Source organism: Helianthus annuus, chromosome 4, assembly GCF_002127325.2.
Source record: "Helianthus annuus cultivar XRQ/B chromosome 4, HanXRQr2.0-SUNRISE, whole genome shotgun sequence".
Taxonomy (NCBI): domain Eukaryota; kingdom Viridiplantae; phylum Streptophyta; class Magnoliopsida; order Asterales; family Asteraceae; genus Helianthus; species Helianthus annuus.
In genome coordinates, this window is record NC_035436.2 from 200041369 (window position 1) to 200058506 (window position 17138).

General features: G+C 41.0%; 1 protein-coding gene across 1 annotated transcript; it reads left to right on the forward strand.

Moving 5' to 3' along the window:
- Window positions 1-15104: 15104 nt before the first annotated feature.
- LOC110937889 (CASP-like protein 1C2) lies at window positions 15105-16555 on the forward strand. The gene is made up of 3 exons (XM_022180349.2): window positions 15105-15364; window positions 16055-16154; window positions 16252-16555. Exons 1-3 carry the CDS (start codon window positions 15210-15212, stop codon window positions 16480-16482), a joined length of 486 nt encoding a protein of 161 aa, XP_022036041.1. The 5' UTR covers window positions 15105-15209; the 3' UTR covers window positions 16483-16555.
- Window positions 16556-17138: the final 583 nt, after the last annotated feature.

The window sequence follows — 17138 nt, forward strand, 5'->3', positions numbered from 1 at the left end:
AGTTTGGATAGTACGCTCACTCTGACCATTGGTCTGAGGATGATAAGCCGTACTAAAATTCAAACGAGTGCCCAACGATTGCTGGAAGCTTTTCCAAAAATGCGACGTATATCTAGTATCTCTATCGGAGATAATAGATATAGGTATACCATGTAACGCTACAATCTTATCGACGTATAATTGAGCTAACATATCGGAGCTATACGTCTCCTTGATGGGTAGAAAATGAGCTGACTTAGTCAGTCTATCTACAATGACCCATATGGTATCATTTCCCTTTTTCGTCTTCGGCAACTTGGTGATGAAATCCATTGTCACCATTTCCCATTTCCACTTGGGAATTTCAGGTTGTTGAAGCAAACCTGACGGCTTCTGATGCTCAGCCTTGACTTGCGCACAAGTCAAACATTTAGCTACATGCTCAGCTACTGACTTTTTCAAACCAATCCACCAGTAGTTTGCTTTCAAATCCTGGTACATCTTGTCAGCTCCAGGATGAACGGAATATTTAGAGCTGTGGGCTTCCTGGAGGATAACATCCCGAAGTCCTCCATAAACTGGAACCCATATTCGTCCGTTTAGTCGTAGCATTCCATCTTTGTCGTAGGATAACTGCTCCTCAGTTACTCCTAACTTCTCTGCAGGATAGTTAGCTTCCAACACAGCTTCCTTCTGTGCAGCTAACACCCTTTCATTCAAATTATTTCTTATTTCAATGCGCTTGGCATTGATTCTGATTGGTTTCACCCTTTCTTTTCTGCTTAAGGCGTCGGCAACTACATTGGCCTTGCCTGGATGGTATCTTATCTCGCAGTCATAATCATTTAAAGTTTCCATCCATCGCCTTTGACGCATGTTCAATTCCTTCTGATTGAACAGATGCTGAAGACTCTTGTGATCTGAATATATTATACACTTGGTTCCATACAAGTAATGTCTCCATAGCTTCAAAGCAAATACAACTGCACCCAATTCCAAATCGTGGGTGGTGTAGTTCTTCTCGTGCACCTTTAGCTGTCGAGAAGCGTAGGCAATGACTTTGCCTTTCTGCATGAGTACACAGCCCATGCCAGTGTGTGACGCATCACAGTACACCACAAATTCTTCTACGCCATCGGGCAATGTCAACACTGGAGCATTGCTCAACTTCTTCTTCAAAATATCGAAGGATTCCTGCTGCTTAGGGCCCCAATCGAACTTAATCTTCTTACGAGTCAACGAAGTTAGGGGCGCAACAATTCTTGAAAAGTTCTCGATAAATCGCCTATAATATCCTGCCAATCCGAGGAAACTGCGAATCTCAGTAGGCGTCCTTGGCTCCTGCCAATTCATGACTGCTTCTACTTTAGCGGGATCTACTTGGATACCACGCTCGCTTACTACATGTCCAAGGAATTGGACTTCTCGAAGCCAAAATTCACACTTCGAAAATTTGGCATAAAGCTTCTCTTGATGCAGAAGTTTGAGAATACAACGAAGGTGTTTCTCATGGTCAGCTTGGCTCTTCGAGTAGATAAGGATGTCGTCAATAAAGACGATAACGAATTTATCTAGATAGGGCTTGCAGACACGATTCATGAGATCCATGAACGCGGCTGGTGCGTTAGTGAGCCCAAACGGCATCACTAGGAACTCGTAATGTCCATAACGAGTCCTAAACGCTGTCTTGTGCACATCTTCGTCTTTGACCTTCAGCTGATGATAACCTGACCTCAGGTCGATCTTGGAGAAATAGCTTGCTCCTTGCAACTGATCGAACAGATCGTCGATCCTGGGTAACGGATATTATTCTTGATAGTGACCTTGTTAAGCTCACGGTAATCGATGCACAGACGCATCGATCCATCCTTCTTTTTAACGAACAAGATTGGCGCTCCCCAAGGAGACGAGCTAGGTCTAATAAAACCTTTAGCTAACAAATCATCCAACTGCGTCCTCAACTCCTTCATCTCCGTTGGTGCCAATCTGTATGGTGCTCTTGCTACAGGCGCAGCGCCTGGAATGATGTCTATCCGAAACTCCACTTGCCTATCTGGTGGCAAACCGGGTAGTTCTTCAGGGAATACTTCAGGGTATTCTGAGATAACAGGGATATCTTCAATCTTCGGCTTCGGCTCATCAATGGTAACTTGTGCCATATAGATGACACATCCCTTCTGCATGCATCTGGATGCCTTGAGCATGGACACTTGCTCCGGCAATCCATGCTGAGTATCTCCTTGGATAGTAAGTGACTCACCAGACGGAGTCTTCACTACTACTTGCTTTCTATTGCACAGAATCTGGGCTTGGTTATGCGATAACCAATCCATGCCTATCACTATGTCGAATCCAGCTAGCTTAAAGGGAAGCAAGGATAACGGGAATGAATGATTCCTAATGGATATAACACATCCATCTAGAACAGTCGAGGCGGTTTCTATGGTTCCATCGGCTAATTCCACCTCATATTTCACACTTAAGGTTTTAACAGGAAGGTTTAACAATTTACAAAACTTATCGTCTACAAACGACTTATCAGCTCCTGAATCAAACAAGATTCTAGCAAAAACATCATTTACAAGAAACGTACCTGTAATGACGTTGTCGTCAAGAACTGCCTCCTTGGCGTCCATTCTGAAGACTCTCGCATTAGTCTTCTTTCCTTCATCTGCCTTCCTCGCATTCTTTGGGCAATTTGGCCGGATATGCCCTTTCTCGTTGCAACCAAAACAAGTTGCATCCTTCATTTTCTTGCAATCTAAAGCTTTATGGTATGTGGACTTGCAGATTCCACATCGCTTTTCTTGAGACTGGGATTTCGTCTCCAAACGACATTTCCCAAAATGGTGTCTCTTGCAGGTCTTGCATCTGGGTCTCTCACCCGATTGATGATCTCCTTTCTTAGATCTCGACCCTTTCCTATGGTCGTTGTTTCCTCTGTGTCGTTTCTCAGATCTTCGTGAGGTGTCATCCTCACGTTTCCTTTTGTTTTCCTCTAAGCTCTTCATAGCTCTCAATCTGACTACATCTTGAGTGAGGGAGAGGGATAGATCAGCTACGGATCTAAATGTCGTAGGCCTTGAAGCCTTGACGCTTGCCTTTATCTCCGGTGCCAGACCCCCAATAAATCGAGCAATCCTTCGCGGTTCTGGGGTCACCAGATAAGGCACTAACCGAGATAAAGTGTTGAACGTAGTAAGATACGCTTGACAATCGAGGTTTTTCATCATTAGGGATACAAAATCCGACTCAATTCTTTCGACCTCATGCTGCGGGCAGAAATTCTCTTTGATCAGTGCTACAAACTGATCCCATGTCATGCTATACAGAGCGGCCTTACCGGCAGCTTGTAGAAGAGACTTCCACCATGCTAGAGCATCTCCCTTGAACGACTGGGACACGTACTTCACAACGTCCCTATCAGCACACCCGCTGATGTCAACAACTGTATCCATCTCATCAATCCACGTCATGCAATCAACTGCCCCTTTTTCCCCAGTAAAATCTCTGGGTTTGCATGAAACGAAATACTTGTACGTACAGGACTTGCTGTGCGTATCATGATTCAGCTTGATTTCTTGCTTAGGAATACTGCTGTGGTTGGAGGAGTGATTATCCCCCTCATCCTTCTTTGGCTCACTCTTTTTAGAAGGTGGCTTACTATGAGCCTCAGAATGAGTCTTGGGCTTGACATGCGTTACAGTTCGGGTCCTACTCCGAGTCCCGCTAGATTCTCTGAATTGCCTATCCATAGCTTTGGCAACAGCGTTTTCAACCAGTGCTTGCTGTTCCGCACCAGTGACGTGAATCTTTGTATCATCTGGGTGTTCTCCAGAATGACTGTTGGTCTCCTCCGATTTAGCCATGTAGCTTTAAGCTACATAAAAGGATAAGGTCTTATTTAGAAACCTAACAGTATTATCGTTCTAGACGATTTATTAACCATGGTATTAAGAACCATAATAGTTAATTTATTTAATTTCATTCAGGGCTTTTATTAGCAACTATATTATGGAATGAAATATATATATTGGCACAATAGGCCTAGTCACTTCGGACAACTTCTAAATTATAAATTTAGATTTTTATAGGATTAGCATTGTATAATTAAACAAATAATCCTTTACTAGGCAGGGAGTCATAAACCACAACTGCCACTATATGACATAGTCATAACCCGTAGGTATCAAGTCATAAACAGACTTGTGTACAGATATAATCTGTAGATAATTTATTAAAAAGGGTGGCTTGTGTGATTTTACAGATCACGCTTGGCCAGGAATGTTAACATGTTTTCAGATGTTAACAGAGATTTGAATCTTTTCAACCAGGTTTTACCATATTGGCTAGGCCTGTAAATAAGGCATTCAAGCTAGGTTCTACCTTACTAAGATTCTTATTAAATGGCAAATCAAATAAAAATTGATATTTTCCATTTATTTGAATATTAAATTCATGCACATAGATAAAATGAAAAATTCAAATTAACCATTTCAAATTTTAAATAAAGTAACTAGTACATCTTTGCCCTAAACGGGACTTTAATTCCAATAACATGAATAACATGCCCGCGCAGGGGCTAAACCAATAACAACAACAACAAATAAAACAAAACAAACCCACGCAGGGGTTAACAGAACAACATACCCACGCAGGGGTAGAATACAGGAATAAATGTCCACGCAGGGACATGAGTAAAAGAGCTAACAACAAATGATTTAATAATCCTTCTTACTCTTACCCTTAATCAAGTCAACCATCTTCTTGAACATACCGCGGTTGTGTCGGCGATCATTTTGCAATTCTCGTCGCACGTCGTGTATCCCTTGCAGGATTTCTTGGACTTGCGGTGGCGACATCATCGGCGCCGGCGGCGGTGGCTGATACTGCGGTGGCTGCGGCTGCTGGTATCCCTGCGGTGGGAATCCAAAAGCTGATTGTCCCGTAACCCAGGGACCTCCAAAAGCACTCTCCTGGTTGAGAGGGTTGTAGCCTGAGGCTAACCAGTAGGGATCTCCCGTATAATCATAACCGGGAGGAAAGGTCGGCTCGAAAGGGTTGAACTGTGCTGCGCTAGCATACGCAGGGATGGGCTCTCCAAAGTTTTGCGGCGGTAGTGGCGCAATAGTCGCAGAAGTAACCTCTGAGACGGGATGCTGAGACTCTCCCATCTCTGACTCCTCGTGGAGCGGCGAGTAGCGGCCGCTACCTGAATGTCGAGGGGTGGCAATGCGAATCCCTCCTCGCGTAGACATACGCGCGTTCCTCCTTGGCCTCTGAGGAGGAGGAGGCAAAACCGGTGGTGGTGGTGGCGACGGAGTGACCACGTCGCGCCAAAAGGCCTCAGATGGGTCCTGCTGCAAAGGCGGCTGCTGAAGCTGCTGCTGCTGAGAGTGGTGCTGCGAATGCACGGGAGAACCGTGGTAAGACTGGTGCATGGGAGAGTTGTGATGGCTGGGGGTGTAAAACCAATCGTGCTGCTTAAACCTCTCCTCGTAGCTGTCAACACCATTGAATGGTGATCCCCTGTATGGTGACCCATCCGATATCTCAATGGGATGGTTAGGCGTGCCGGACGGTGGCAGGGAAGGGTCAGTGTCCTCGTCGACTTCCATCTCGTTACCACCAGAGAAGTGGTCTTCAGGTCCTAGTGGGTTATGACCCACTGGTTCATCCAAATAGGCATCAGGGTTATACAGGCCCTGATAAACTGGTGCTGGGTAGTGGTGAGGTGACTGGTGAAGAGGTATGAAAGATCCATGGGAGTCATGGGGCCCATTTTCAGAATGGGGCCCAAATGAGTGGGGTAGGGGTGGCGAGGTGCTCAAAGATACCGAGTGCCTGGCTGGCTCGGCGAATGATCTCCAAAGATCATGGGCTGCAGTGTTGTGCGAAGCTGATGGGGCTCGCCTGTGTGAGGGTCCTGCCTCGTGGTCATGTGATGTGGCGAATCCTCCTCGTCCTCGCATACGTGGCGGCATGATGAACCTGTCAAAAATTAAACAAGTTGCACAACAAAATATATAAGGCAAAGTTAATAATGAAAATAAAGATAAAATAAACGAAATGTCGAACATTTCCTAAGTTCTTTGTCTAGACTCGAAAATCGAGGATTGTGCAATTGTGTAACTGAGATTAAACACAAAGGTCTAGTGTTTAATTCACTCAGCGTTGGCTCTGATACCAACCTGTCACACCCCGATCTCCACGTGTCACCGGTGGGCCCGGTGTGGGGTACAGTGACGTGGTTGGCATCGTCATAGACAAACAACACAATATAATAATGCACAGCGGAAGCAGAATAGATACATTTCAACTTTAATTAAATGTAATAATAACATCATAAGTAGTTGAAACGGATCCACAGGCGGATCAATAAAATAAGATAAATTGTTCAACAGTTTATTTGTCGTCCGAGCTTGCGAGACTATAGTGGACGCTCTTAGGAAACAGCCAGCCTAGTTCGTATAGTACCTGCACTTAACCTTTTGGGAAAATACGTCAGTTTACACTGGTAAATACAAATCGACTGACTCATTTTGAAAATGATTGAAAATTGATTTAAATGCACAAGGCATAAATATTTTTATTAACTTGGGATAATTATGCAATATAAACTTGTGAACGAATTACATGTTACTCGTACATTTGGTGGCCCGGGATCTGCTGTCCGGGCTAAAGATTAAATGACACACCACATTAAAGAGTTATACACGCCGGGTGTACGCCTACACCCCGTGCTCTGGTCGTGGCCATCTCGTAAGATAATGCCAAGGATATCCGGGACACGGTCAATAACCCCCCAAAGCCTAAAGTAAGAACAAGACTGTTTAAACGAGTCGCACAAACTATTCAAGACTGTACACCCATAGGGTGCAGGATTTGTGCGCTCGATCAAGCGGTATTTAAAATACTGTACCCCAAGCCCGTATAGGGAAAATAAGTCAAAATGTATTTACCTGAGCAAGTATGAATCACAAACGGTAAGTGTAGGTAGCTTTTACTGGGCCTCCTAATCTGGAACAAAGGTTTATAATAACCTATTAGATTCCTAACGGGTATTTTATTTAAGCCTAAGCTTTGACCGGTTAGTTTTAAGGACGATACGGTACAAGCGCACGATTAAGTGAAGGACCGGGTAGAATGTGATTTAGACCCGACAAGTTTGAATACTTGTATAATATGGGTATACTAAATACATTCTGGATTTTGAGATAAAAATGATAACGTTTGACCCGTTTCGGTCAATTTACGCAAACTAGTTACGTAAACCGAACCGAACGCTAAAAGGGCGTTACGGGTAGCCAAAAGAGTCAAATGCAAGTTCCCTGAGATAATATGCTTTAAATATGATATAACATCAGTAAGTTATGTTCTATATTGCCCGGAATAATTTTAAACTCAATTTATGCCTTAGAAGGGCATTTTGGTCATTTAAAAGATTATAAAAGAGTCATATTAGAAATCTGAGTTTCAGGTCTGGTTTATACAGTAAATATACTTCATTTAACATATTATAACAGTAGGGTATGACCCATATACCAAACTTAACATTTAAAATCAAACTATGCACCGTAGGGGTATTTTAGTAATTTCACAAGGGCTAAAAATGCCAAACTGGAAATCTGAGTTAAAACATTTATACTTACTGTTATTATATGAAAATATACTAAATACATCAGTAGGTATGAGTCTTATATGTTTAAAATGAGTATAACGCTCACTATGTGCTAAAAACGCTTAAAATACGATTTAGAGCCGTTTCCGGGTTTTCAAAAGAAAGCTGAGATTTTTATATTTCCAGAATGCTCAAAATAATTGATTTAACATATATAATTAGTAGAAAAAGGTTTCGGGTCAAAAGAATGTATAAAACTCATTTTATGGCTTAAACGGTCAAAACCGGCATTAACCGAATCGACTAAGCGATCTATGATACGATCAGCCAAAAATTAAATAAAAATCATCAAAATTCCCAAAATAATATATAACATCAGGGGGTAAAAAGTTTTGTATCAAAACGTGGCCTGAAATGGGTTATACGCGAAATGCGCCGTTTATGTAACTCTAAGATATAGTTTTACGATATCGGCCATAACTCAAAATCTGGACCACTAACTGATCTCAAATTTTCGGTGCAAGTTTATATATTAGAAATAAAGATTTCTACTCTTTCACTTTTCCAAAAATCACGTTTTATATCAAAAAGGGCAAAATAGTCAACTTTAAGCATAAATCGGAAACATGCAAATGAATCGGCTAAGCATAGACTCAAGTATCAAAAATTCCAGAAAGTTTTACCAAAATAAAAATGGTTCAAAATATGCTCTAATACAGATCTCAAACATGCATGCACGGATCCGAATCGATAGTCTACGAAAAAGTCGTTTTACAAGACTTTCGGTTCCGATTCGTATTTATACTAAAGATTGTCGAGTTGATTATGATAAAACACATTCTTACATATATTATAAGTTATTTATGATGATCAAACAGATTGCATGTCCTCTACATTACCATTTAAGCTATTTTTCGCAAAAATGATTTCTGTTGACTTTTTAGAAATAACTTTGACTCGACAATTAGCATGCATAAAGTGGAAATCAGAGAATACCCTTTTGAGGGTTTGTTTCCCACATAAATACCAACATATCAGTGGTTTCAATTTGAGAAGTGACTGAGTAAAACTCGTTTAATCGAAAAGTCAAACTACAAGAACAACAGTTTTGACTTTTACTAATAATCAAAGCAAGAACGAATTAGAGACTGATATAGAAGCTTACAAAGGTCCTAATGAAGCTTAGTTAACACTAGGATGCTGCCTTGTCGTTCAGAATTGCTCCAGAAAGTCTTGAGAGTGTTCTTGCAAGTTGAGAGTTCTTGTTACTATCACAAGTGCTCAAGAATGTGAATGAATGATCTGATTTAAGGTGAAATTCAGATGTTATAGTGAGTTCTCAGTAGGCTAGGCATGCAAGACCACCCATTGGAGCATTTTGGAGGTGGTAACAGCTGGAATGCACACAAAATTCGGACCCAAATGGCTGAATTCGCGAGTTACTGCATCTGGGCTTGGGTCGCGGCCCGCTTGGGCCTGTCCAGGCGGGTCGCCTGACCTGCTTAACAGCCAAACAACTTTCAAACCTTGGCAGCTTTGGTCCCTGTTCTTGTACGCGATGTTTCGGCTAGTTATCTTGACTCGTAAACCCCCAAACTTGGTTTCTAAGAACCTTGGGACATTTACCAACATGGTAATGTCCTCGGATAACTTTGCGCTCAACCGAAAAGCCATGAAATTCGACGTTGACGCTTTTAGTCCCTCAAGTACGGTTTTGGCCATAACTTTCTCATACGTTATCGAAACTTCATGAAATTTTTACCACATAATCTAGTGAGTATATTTTAGCATTACAATGCTTCGGGTCTGCCAAAAGTTCACTCAGAGGTATAAATTCAACATGTTGACACTTTTGGCCCCTATAGTTTGTAATTCCTCACTTTTGGGCATTTTCCGCTTCGTATGATCCATGAACCATCCGTTTAAGGTTATGAACATTATGTAGGGTTATCATAGAGTCTATTTATCCATTGTTGACACTTTGGACCCTTACGTTCCATAGTTTTCACTGTTTGTCACTTTTAGTCCCTCTAAAGTTTGTTTTCACATTCCGGAACCTTATGACACGTGTCAAGACATTATTGGACGAAATTTTTCGAGGTGTTACAATTGTGCCGCAACTAACCTGTCCCGAGATTCTACAAGAAACGACTGACAAAATCCACCAGATTCGAGACAACTTGGTAAAAGCTCGGAACAGACAGAAAAGTTACGCCGATAAAAGACGCAAGCCCCTTGAATTTGAAGTTGGTGACTACGTACTCCTAAAGGTATCACCTTGGAAGGGTGTAGTCCGATTCGGCAAGAAAGGGAAACTAGCGCCTCGATATGTTGGACCTTTTAGGATTCTGGAAAGAATCGGAAAAGTCGCCTACAGACTCGAATTACCGGAGGAACTCAGTAACGTCCACCCGACTTTCCACGTTTCTAACCTCCGAAAATGCCTTGCTGATCATGATCTAATCGTACCGCTCGACGATCTTCAGGTCAACGAAACATTACACTTCGTGGAAAAGCCTGTCGAAATCATGGACCGCCAAACCAAGCAGCTCAGGCGCTCTCGCATCCCGATCGTGAAGGTTCGATGGGAAGGCAAACGAGGCGCGGAGTTCACTTGGGAACTCGAAAGCGACATGAAGGCCAAGTACCCACAGTTGTTTAAATAAATAGATCTGAAGCATCAAATTGGAAAATCATGGCGTTGCGTAGCCTTCGACCTAATTTCGGGACGAAATTCCCTAAACAAGGGGAGGCTGTAACACCCCGTGTTTTCGAATGTCAAAGTCAAAGTCAAAGTCCAAGTCAACTTTGACTTTCTTTGACTGTAGATAGTCGATTTTATGTTTTAGTTGTATTATGTGGAGTAAGTGTTGTAATCAGCAAGAATCGAAGTAATCGAATGTGTTTAGAAGCGAACCGATCTGCGACTGTGAATAATAGGAAGTAACAATGCGATAAAGTTAACTAACCAGCAATCAAACCACTCTAACAACCAATCGAACTCGAGACTCGAATTATGCGAATTATGGTATTGATATACGTGTGTGTGTGCCTTATGTGTTACTTGTGCATGTTTACTTTATGTTTGGTGTGGTATTCAAGCAAATCAATCGAAAATCGAATCGAAACTCGAAAAGCAATCGAACTCAATCGAAACCGACATCGAAACGTGACTTATAGAAGATTGTATGTTAGATATAGTGGTTGGGATTAAAAGTAATTTGACTAGGAAACTCTATCGTATTCGTATCATCGTCCATCAGAATCGAAACGTCGAAAAATCATCGCAAAATACTCAAAGCGTGTCGCGGATCGAACAGGAGGCAACCTGATCGAACAGGCCAGCCGATCGGCTAGCATCTTGCCAGCCGATCGAGCAGCCCACTCGATCGGAGCTCCTGGCCGATCGGCTGCCACTTTCCTCTTTTGGAGCCTATAAATAGGGTTGTCATTGTCATACTTTCCATTTTTGGAAAGCTCTGACCGAACCAGCCATCTTCTTCACCTTTTCTCAAATTTCTCCCAATCCCGGTAAGTTTTCACTCTAATTCTTGTACGTTTTTTATCATTACTTGATTCTACACCTTTCTATCTTTCAAAACTTGGATTCTAACCGTGAAATCACCAAGATCTAGGTGTTCTTGGGTGATGTCAGATGGTGTTCTTGAAGAACATCATGTTTTGGCCTCATTCCACTATGATTAGCTTAGATCTAACCGATTTCCACATAAACAAGCTAAAATCTATCAAAGATCTAAACATCCACAAGTTATGAAGAATTGAAAGAAGGAATTCCAACTTTCTTTCAACTCTTTTACACTCAATGCCTTCAAATCAATAGAAACGAAGCTTGAACCGGTTAACTAATCATTCAAACAGTTAAAGGGTTCAAGATTCGGGTTCTATGAACAAGGTTTACCGATTTCGGGTTAAACTCTAAACGGACATTCCGAACCGTTCACCGGCCGGACTTGGGTGATTCCTGTTCGAGCCAAGGAAACAAGTAGGGACGGAGGTTATCCTAGTTCAACACGTTGTCAAGATAACTTCAAAGAATGACAAATAAACAAACAGCCAAGTGTTAGACGAAAAGCTGACCAGGTCAGAAATGCTGGCCGAACGGCTAGGCTGTTCGAACAGCCCAGCCGATCGGACACACCAGCCGATCGACCGGGCCAGCCGATCGGCTAGCACATGACGTCTCACTTTTTCAACCTTTTGAGGTATAGTATTGACGAAGTGGTGTTCGATCGAGTATGGCACTCGATTGGTGAACATTACTGTTCGGATCATGAGATACTATGCTTTAACACTTAATCGTTTTCACGACTCGTTCGTAGTAGGGAATGCCAGCCGATCGAACAGACTGTTCGATCGAGCGACATTCAGTTGGGGACTAACCTTGAAGCTCCTAGCCGATCGAGTGAGCTAGCCGATCGAACGAACCGTTCGATCGATCGACTTGAAAGGTAGGAACACTTCAGTGTTCTCAAATGCTGCAACGAAAACTTCAAAAGTTCAAATCCTCAAACACAAACACACCAGAGGAAGGAACAATCCACTTGAATGGTCCAGCCGATCGAGCCTACCGGCCGATCGAACGGGACTGTCCAATCGGATATACCAGCCGATCGAACGGGCCGTTCGATCGAACCCGCCGTTCGATCGACCAGCCCATTCGATCCATCCAAGCTTGTTTACTTTTCCTTGTTACTTATCGTTATGCTATCGAACCATTCAGGCTAATCTTACTCTCAGCGCTCCCTTCAATCCACAATCAATCACTGTGAGTATACTCGATCCCTTTTTGCTTTTAGCACTTTTGGGTGTTACATACGTTACTTATCAAAATCACAATCAAACACAAACTATTTGAACGCTAACCGAATGCATGTGCTATTTGACTAAATGAATGTTGTTTATTATGTTTACACGTGGAGTGCTATCTACCTGCCTTAGCAACATAGTACTATAGTTTGGACTCAGCACCCGTTCACACGGGGGTTGTTAAGGACAATTACTTGCATGGATTACGGTGGTAATCATGTATTGCGAACCGTCTCGGACGGTCAACCTGCAGTCGTTGGTATCAATGGTCCCATGTCGATAATTAACATGCATCGTTTTCCTCTGTGTACGTGCCTGGTTATGCGTAAACTATTCAAACTCTATATGCTATTATCAAACTTGTGTGCTCACCTTTACATTTTATGTATTGACTTTATTTTAACGTATGTGACAGGTGCTTAAGTTGCTAGGATGCTTAGGCGCATAGTGATGAAATCGAGGCTAGGGATTCTAGAAATAATAAACACTTGTCTGTAATAGTTAAACCTGAGTTGTCGGAACGGAATTACTTGTCTTGTTGCTTTCTATGATAACTTGTTATTTATTTGGGACACGGTATGGGACGTGTCATTTAAACTGAATTTATATAGTAGTTGTTGTGGAAACTTCTGGACAATCTGTTTCGCTCAGTGCCGCGCCCCGATGATTCCGCCATCGGTTGGGGTGTGACAGGAAAGATGATGGTGGAAACAGAACAAGAAATCAAAGAGGCAAGGAGTGCATTTAAAGAGATGACTAGCGGTGATAACCGTCACGTCAGGGTATTTTCGAAATTCAAAAAAGGTACACGTGCATCAAGGGGATTACACCCCGCCATTAATATTTGGCAGGTTAGTAGAGGGTTAATGGTAACCACTTGGGGCCCGGGCCCACATTTTCTAGGATAGAAAACAACTTTTTGAAAATACAGATATGGTTCAGCCCCGGATCATGAGCCTTGGGACTCAGAACCGGGGACTAAAGATGACTTGATGACGGGCCAATGGGAAAGCCCATTTTACCCGCTTTGAGTTACCCTTATGCAGGCCCAATTATGAACAAGCCCAAATGATAAAGCTACCTTGCCACTAAGGCTTCCTTTCTTTGTAAGAGGCGGGAAAACTATGATCAGAGGAAGCATGCCTCATTTAATGTTTGACAAGAAGAGGATCTCGGCTGGCAATTGTACTTCTCCGGCTAGAGCATTAAATAAGATGGTCATCTCACCGTTAGGGGTCAGACACGTGTCTGCACCCCTCGAGAACTCACAGAATCCGTTGGATCACCTATGTGAAATATCTCGTATACAAGATAAGAGCTCGGTATTATATATAAGAACAACCATCAGAGGCATCAGGGGTATAATCAAAAAACCATCTCATTTACTACACCCACATTAACTACTCTCGTATTTACTTCCGACCAACATTCCCACATACTCACCACACATACCACATTTATTAGATTCACACCTTAAAGGAAACATCCGGTGATCATACTCATCGGGATAAACTCCTCAGCTCTTCCGGCAAGTTTACTTATTCTCACGCCGGAGCTTGGTCACGGATCCCCCTCCCGGGGTCCTCCGTGACGAGGCTAACGGTTTATTCTTTTGCAGTGACGGAGACAAAGGCCTCTTAACGTCAGCGAAGATCCATTTAACATCATCCGGGATTTGGGTATTCGACACAATATTTATTAGATTTACTACATACCATCTTGTAGTTTAAGGTTATATGTTTGCATATAACTGTAAAACAAAATTAACACAAGTTGCAACAAAATGTCTCACTAGTGAAATATTTTTTTTATATAGTTTTTACTTCCTATCATTTACCCAAACGTTGAAAACTTTTAGCCTTTTAGGATATTGAAAAGATACTATTTGTTTCTCATCACTTTTTTCTATGACACGCATGATTTATTTCTTTTACATCAAAATCCTTTAAATTTTCTATTCTCCTTCATATGTATCCGAATCAATATTTTAAAATCCGAATTTTATACCGTACCAGATTTGACTTAGAAACAATTCAACCGTGTGTATCGGACGGCTTAACCGGGTGTACAAGACGGTTTACGGTTCTACCGGCTGATTTGAACCGATACAACCGGCCGGTTTAAACCGGTTTTTAAAAATTGATTGGAATAGACAATTTTATCGATTATAATACAAAAAAGTCGGAAGAAAATTTATCTTAAAACATATCAACTAAAACAATATCGTTGACAAAGAAATATCTATATTGCGGTAAATAATATATAACTCGTTTATTTTAATACGATTTAATGAAAACGGTACACTAATATAATGACAACAAATAATGAAAAAGGTACACTAATATAATGACAACAAATTTTATATAGTAACTTAGTAAGATTCTTTTAATCTCTCTCATAAAACACATGGTAGCCGCATCATATTGTGTGTATACAATATAAGTTATTAGGTCACCAAAGAGCAACACACGTACCAACCTTGCCTACCTGTCATCTACCTTGTTCGGTTCACAATATCATAAAAGTTCACCAACAGTCAGAATCATATTGTTTTAACAACTTGTGTATGAAGCCTAACAAGTTGTACCTTAATCTGTATTTTGCAGTTTTGACTCTAGAAAGTGCACTAACCAAAGTTTATTATAAAGATCAGTAGACATGTATGCATATTTTATAAATCTTTGCCAAATTTTAATCTTCTCTCTCTAGTACTCTTTCCTTATCTCTCTCTCTCTCTCTCTCTCTCAAATCCTGTTGCTTTAGTTGGGGTGTTTTGATCTCCATGAACAAGACTCAATGGATCCCAATTGTTTGCCTAAGGGTCATAGCCATGGTTTCAACTTTTGTAGCCACTGTTGTTATGGTCACTAGCCATGACTCAGCCAAAGTCTTGGGCATGACCTTTCAAGCCAAGTACAACAACTCACCCACACTCAGGTATGTCAATTCCAACCATCCAAGTTCCAACAATCAACATAGTTTTTTTTTATGGGTGCTCATAAAGGGTAGCCCAAATGAGTTGGATAACATCTTAAACTTATTTGCTATGTAGAGCAATTTACACGCATGGGTGGAACTAGAGGGGGGTTCGGGGTCTGGGTCTGTTCACCTTCGACTAATCAAATTTTATACACATCTAATATTGTCACCGGTAAAATAGTATGAAAAAGGGTTATTGGACTTCAATAATCCTAAGTGTCACCCGTTGGCCGATAATAATCTCAACTTTAAAAATTCCTTCCAACGATCACAACTTGTAAGAAATTGACCTCCATCGATACTTTTCAAACTGTATGTGCACTTAATTCAATTAAGGAGGCTGCAGGTGCACATGAATCTATTGAGGATGCCAAATTCTTATATGTTATAAAAGGATCAATGGGGGCCAACTTCTTATAAATTGGGATCGTTGGAGAAAACTTTTAAAGTTGTGATTATTATCAGCCAACAGGTGAAACTTAGGATTATGAAAATTCAATAACCTTATGAAAAAACATATACTATGAATATCCTTCATATAAAATTTTCTGGTTTCGTCAATGTTTACAGTCACGTGGCAAATGCTTAAATGTATTTTTCTACGCCATAGTATAATGTTGACTTGCACATGTTTCGGGTTTCGTGTAGGTACTTTGTGGTCGTTAGCATTATCACGACAATTTATAGTTTGGGAGCACTCTTTGTCCCTCCAAAGAAGTTGGGGCGTCATGTTCTTGTTCTTGATTTGGTATCTCAAAACCTTTTACTTTCTTGTGTTTCAAGCCACTATTTAATAGCGCCATGCATAAAGTTCATCTTTTTTTTTTTTTTTTCACTTTTTGTAGATTGTATTGTCGTTTTTGATATCGAGCTTCTCGGCTGCAGTTGGAGTCGGGCAATTGGGGAAGGAAGGGAACTCACACGCCGGTTGGTTACCGATTTGTGGCCAAGTTCCTAAATTTTGCCACCATGTTACGGCAGCTTTAATCGCCGGTTTTGTAGCGGTCATTATATACTTTTTGCTCATCATTTACAACCTTAATAATGTTCTTAACTTAGTTGCTTTTAAAGCTTAGTTATGTCACTCCTATACACTCATAAATTCTTATTACAATATATATGAAGTTGAGATTTACAAGTTTCATTTTACTACTTATTTTGTATCTTATCATGTTACGTTGACCACAAGAGTTATGCTATAATGATTTGTACCTTATGCAATGAAAGCCATACATTGTTTTGGATCAACCATGTTAGTTGCAATAAGAGCATCCACAATACAATGTACGATGGGTGTGGTTTGCTGATAGAATGAGCAAGAAACGGATCAGTGGCGTTGGAGATTGATGACGGGGCAGTCCGGAGGGACCCAAGTCCGTTGCAGCGGACTGGTTTGATTTGTGGATGAGTGGGCCCCGCAACACTTTTTGACAGTTACAAATTTATAAACAAAATATTAATTTGGTTTTCAATTATAAGAAAAAATATTAACTTGTTTTTAAATGTTTTTTTTGTATTGCATATCAATTTGAGAAAATATATAAATTATCTTGTTATGTATTTTATTATTTTATATTAAAAAATCAAATTATATCATTAAGTAAATAAATTAAAAATAGATTATACAGAGTATAAATACTTTAAATAAAAGAAAAAATAGATGATGACCTGATGTGGCATACTAACTAGTAACTAGACATGAGTTTGGACTAGCTACCCTATAGATGATTTT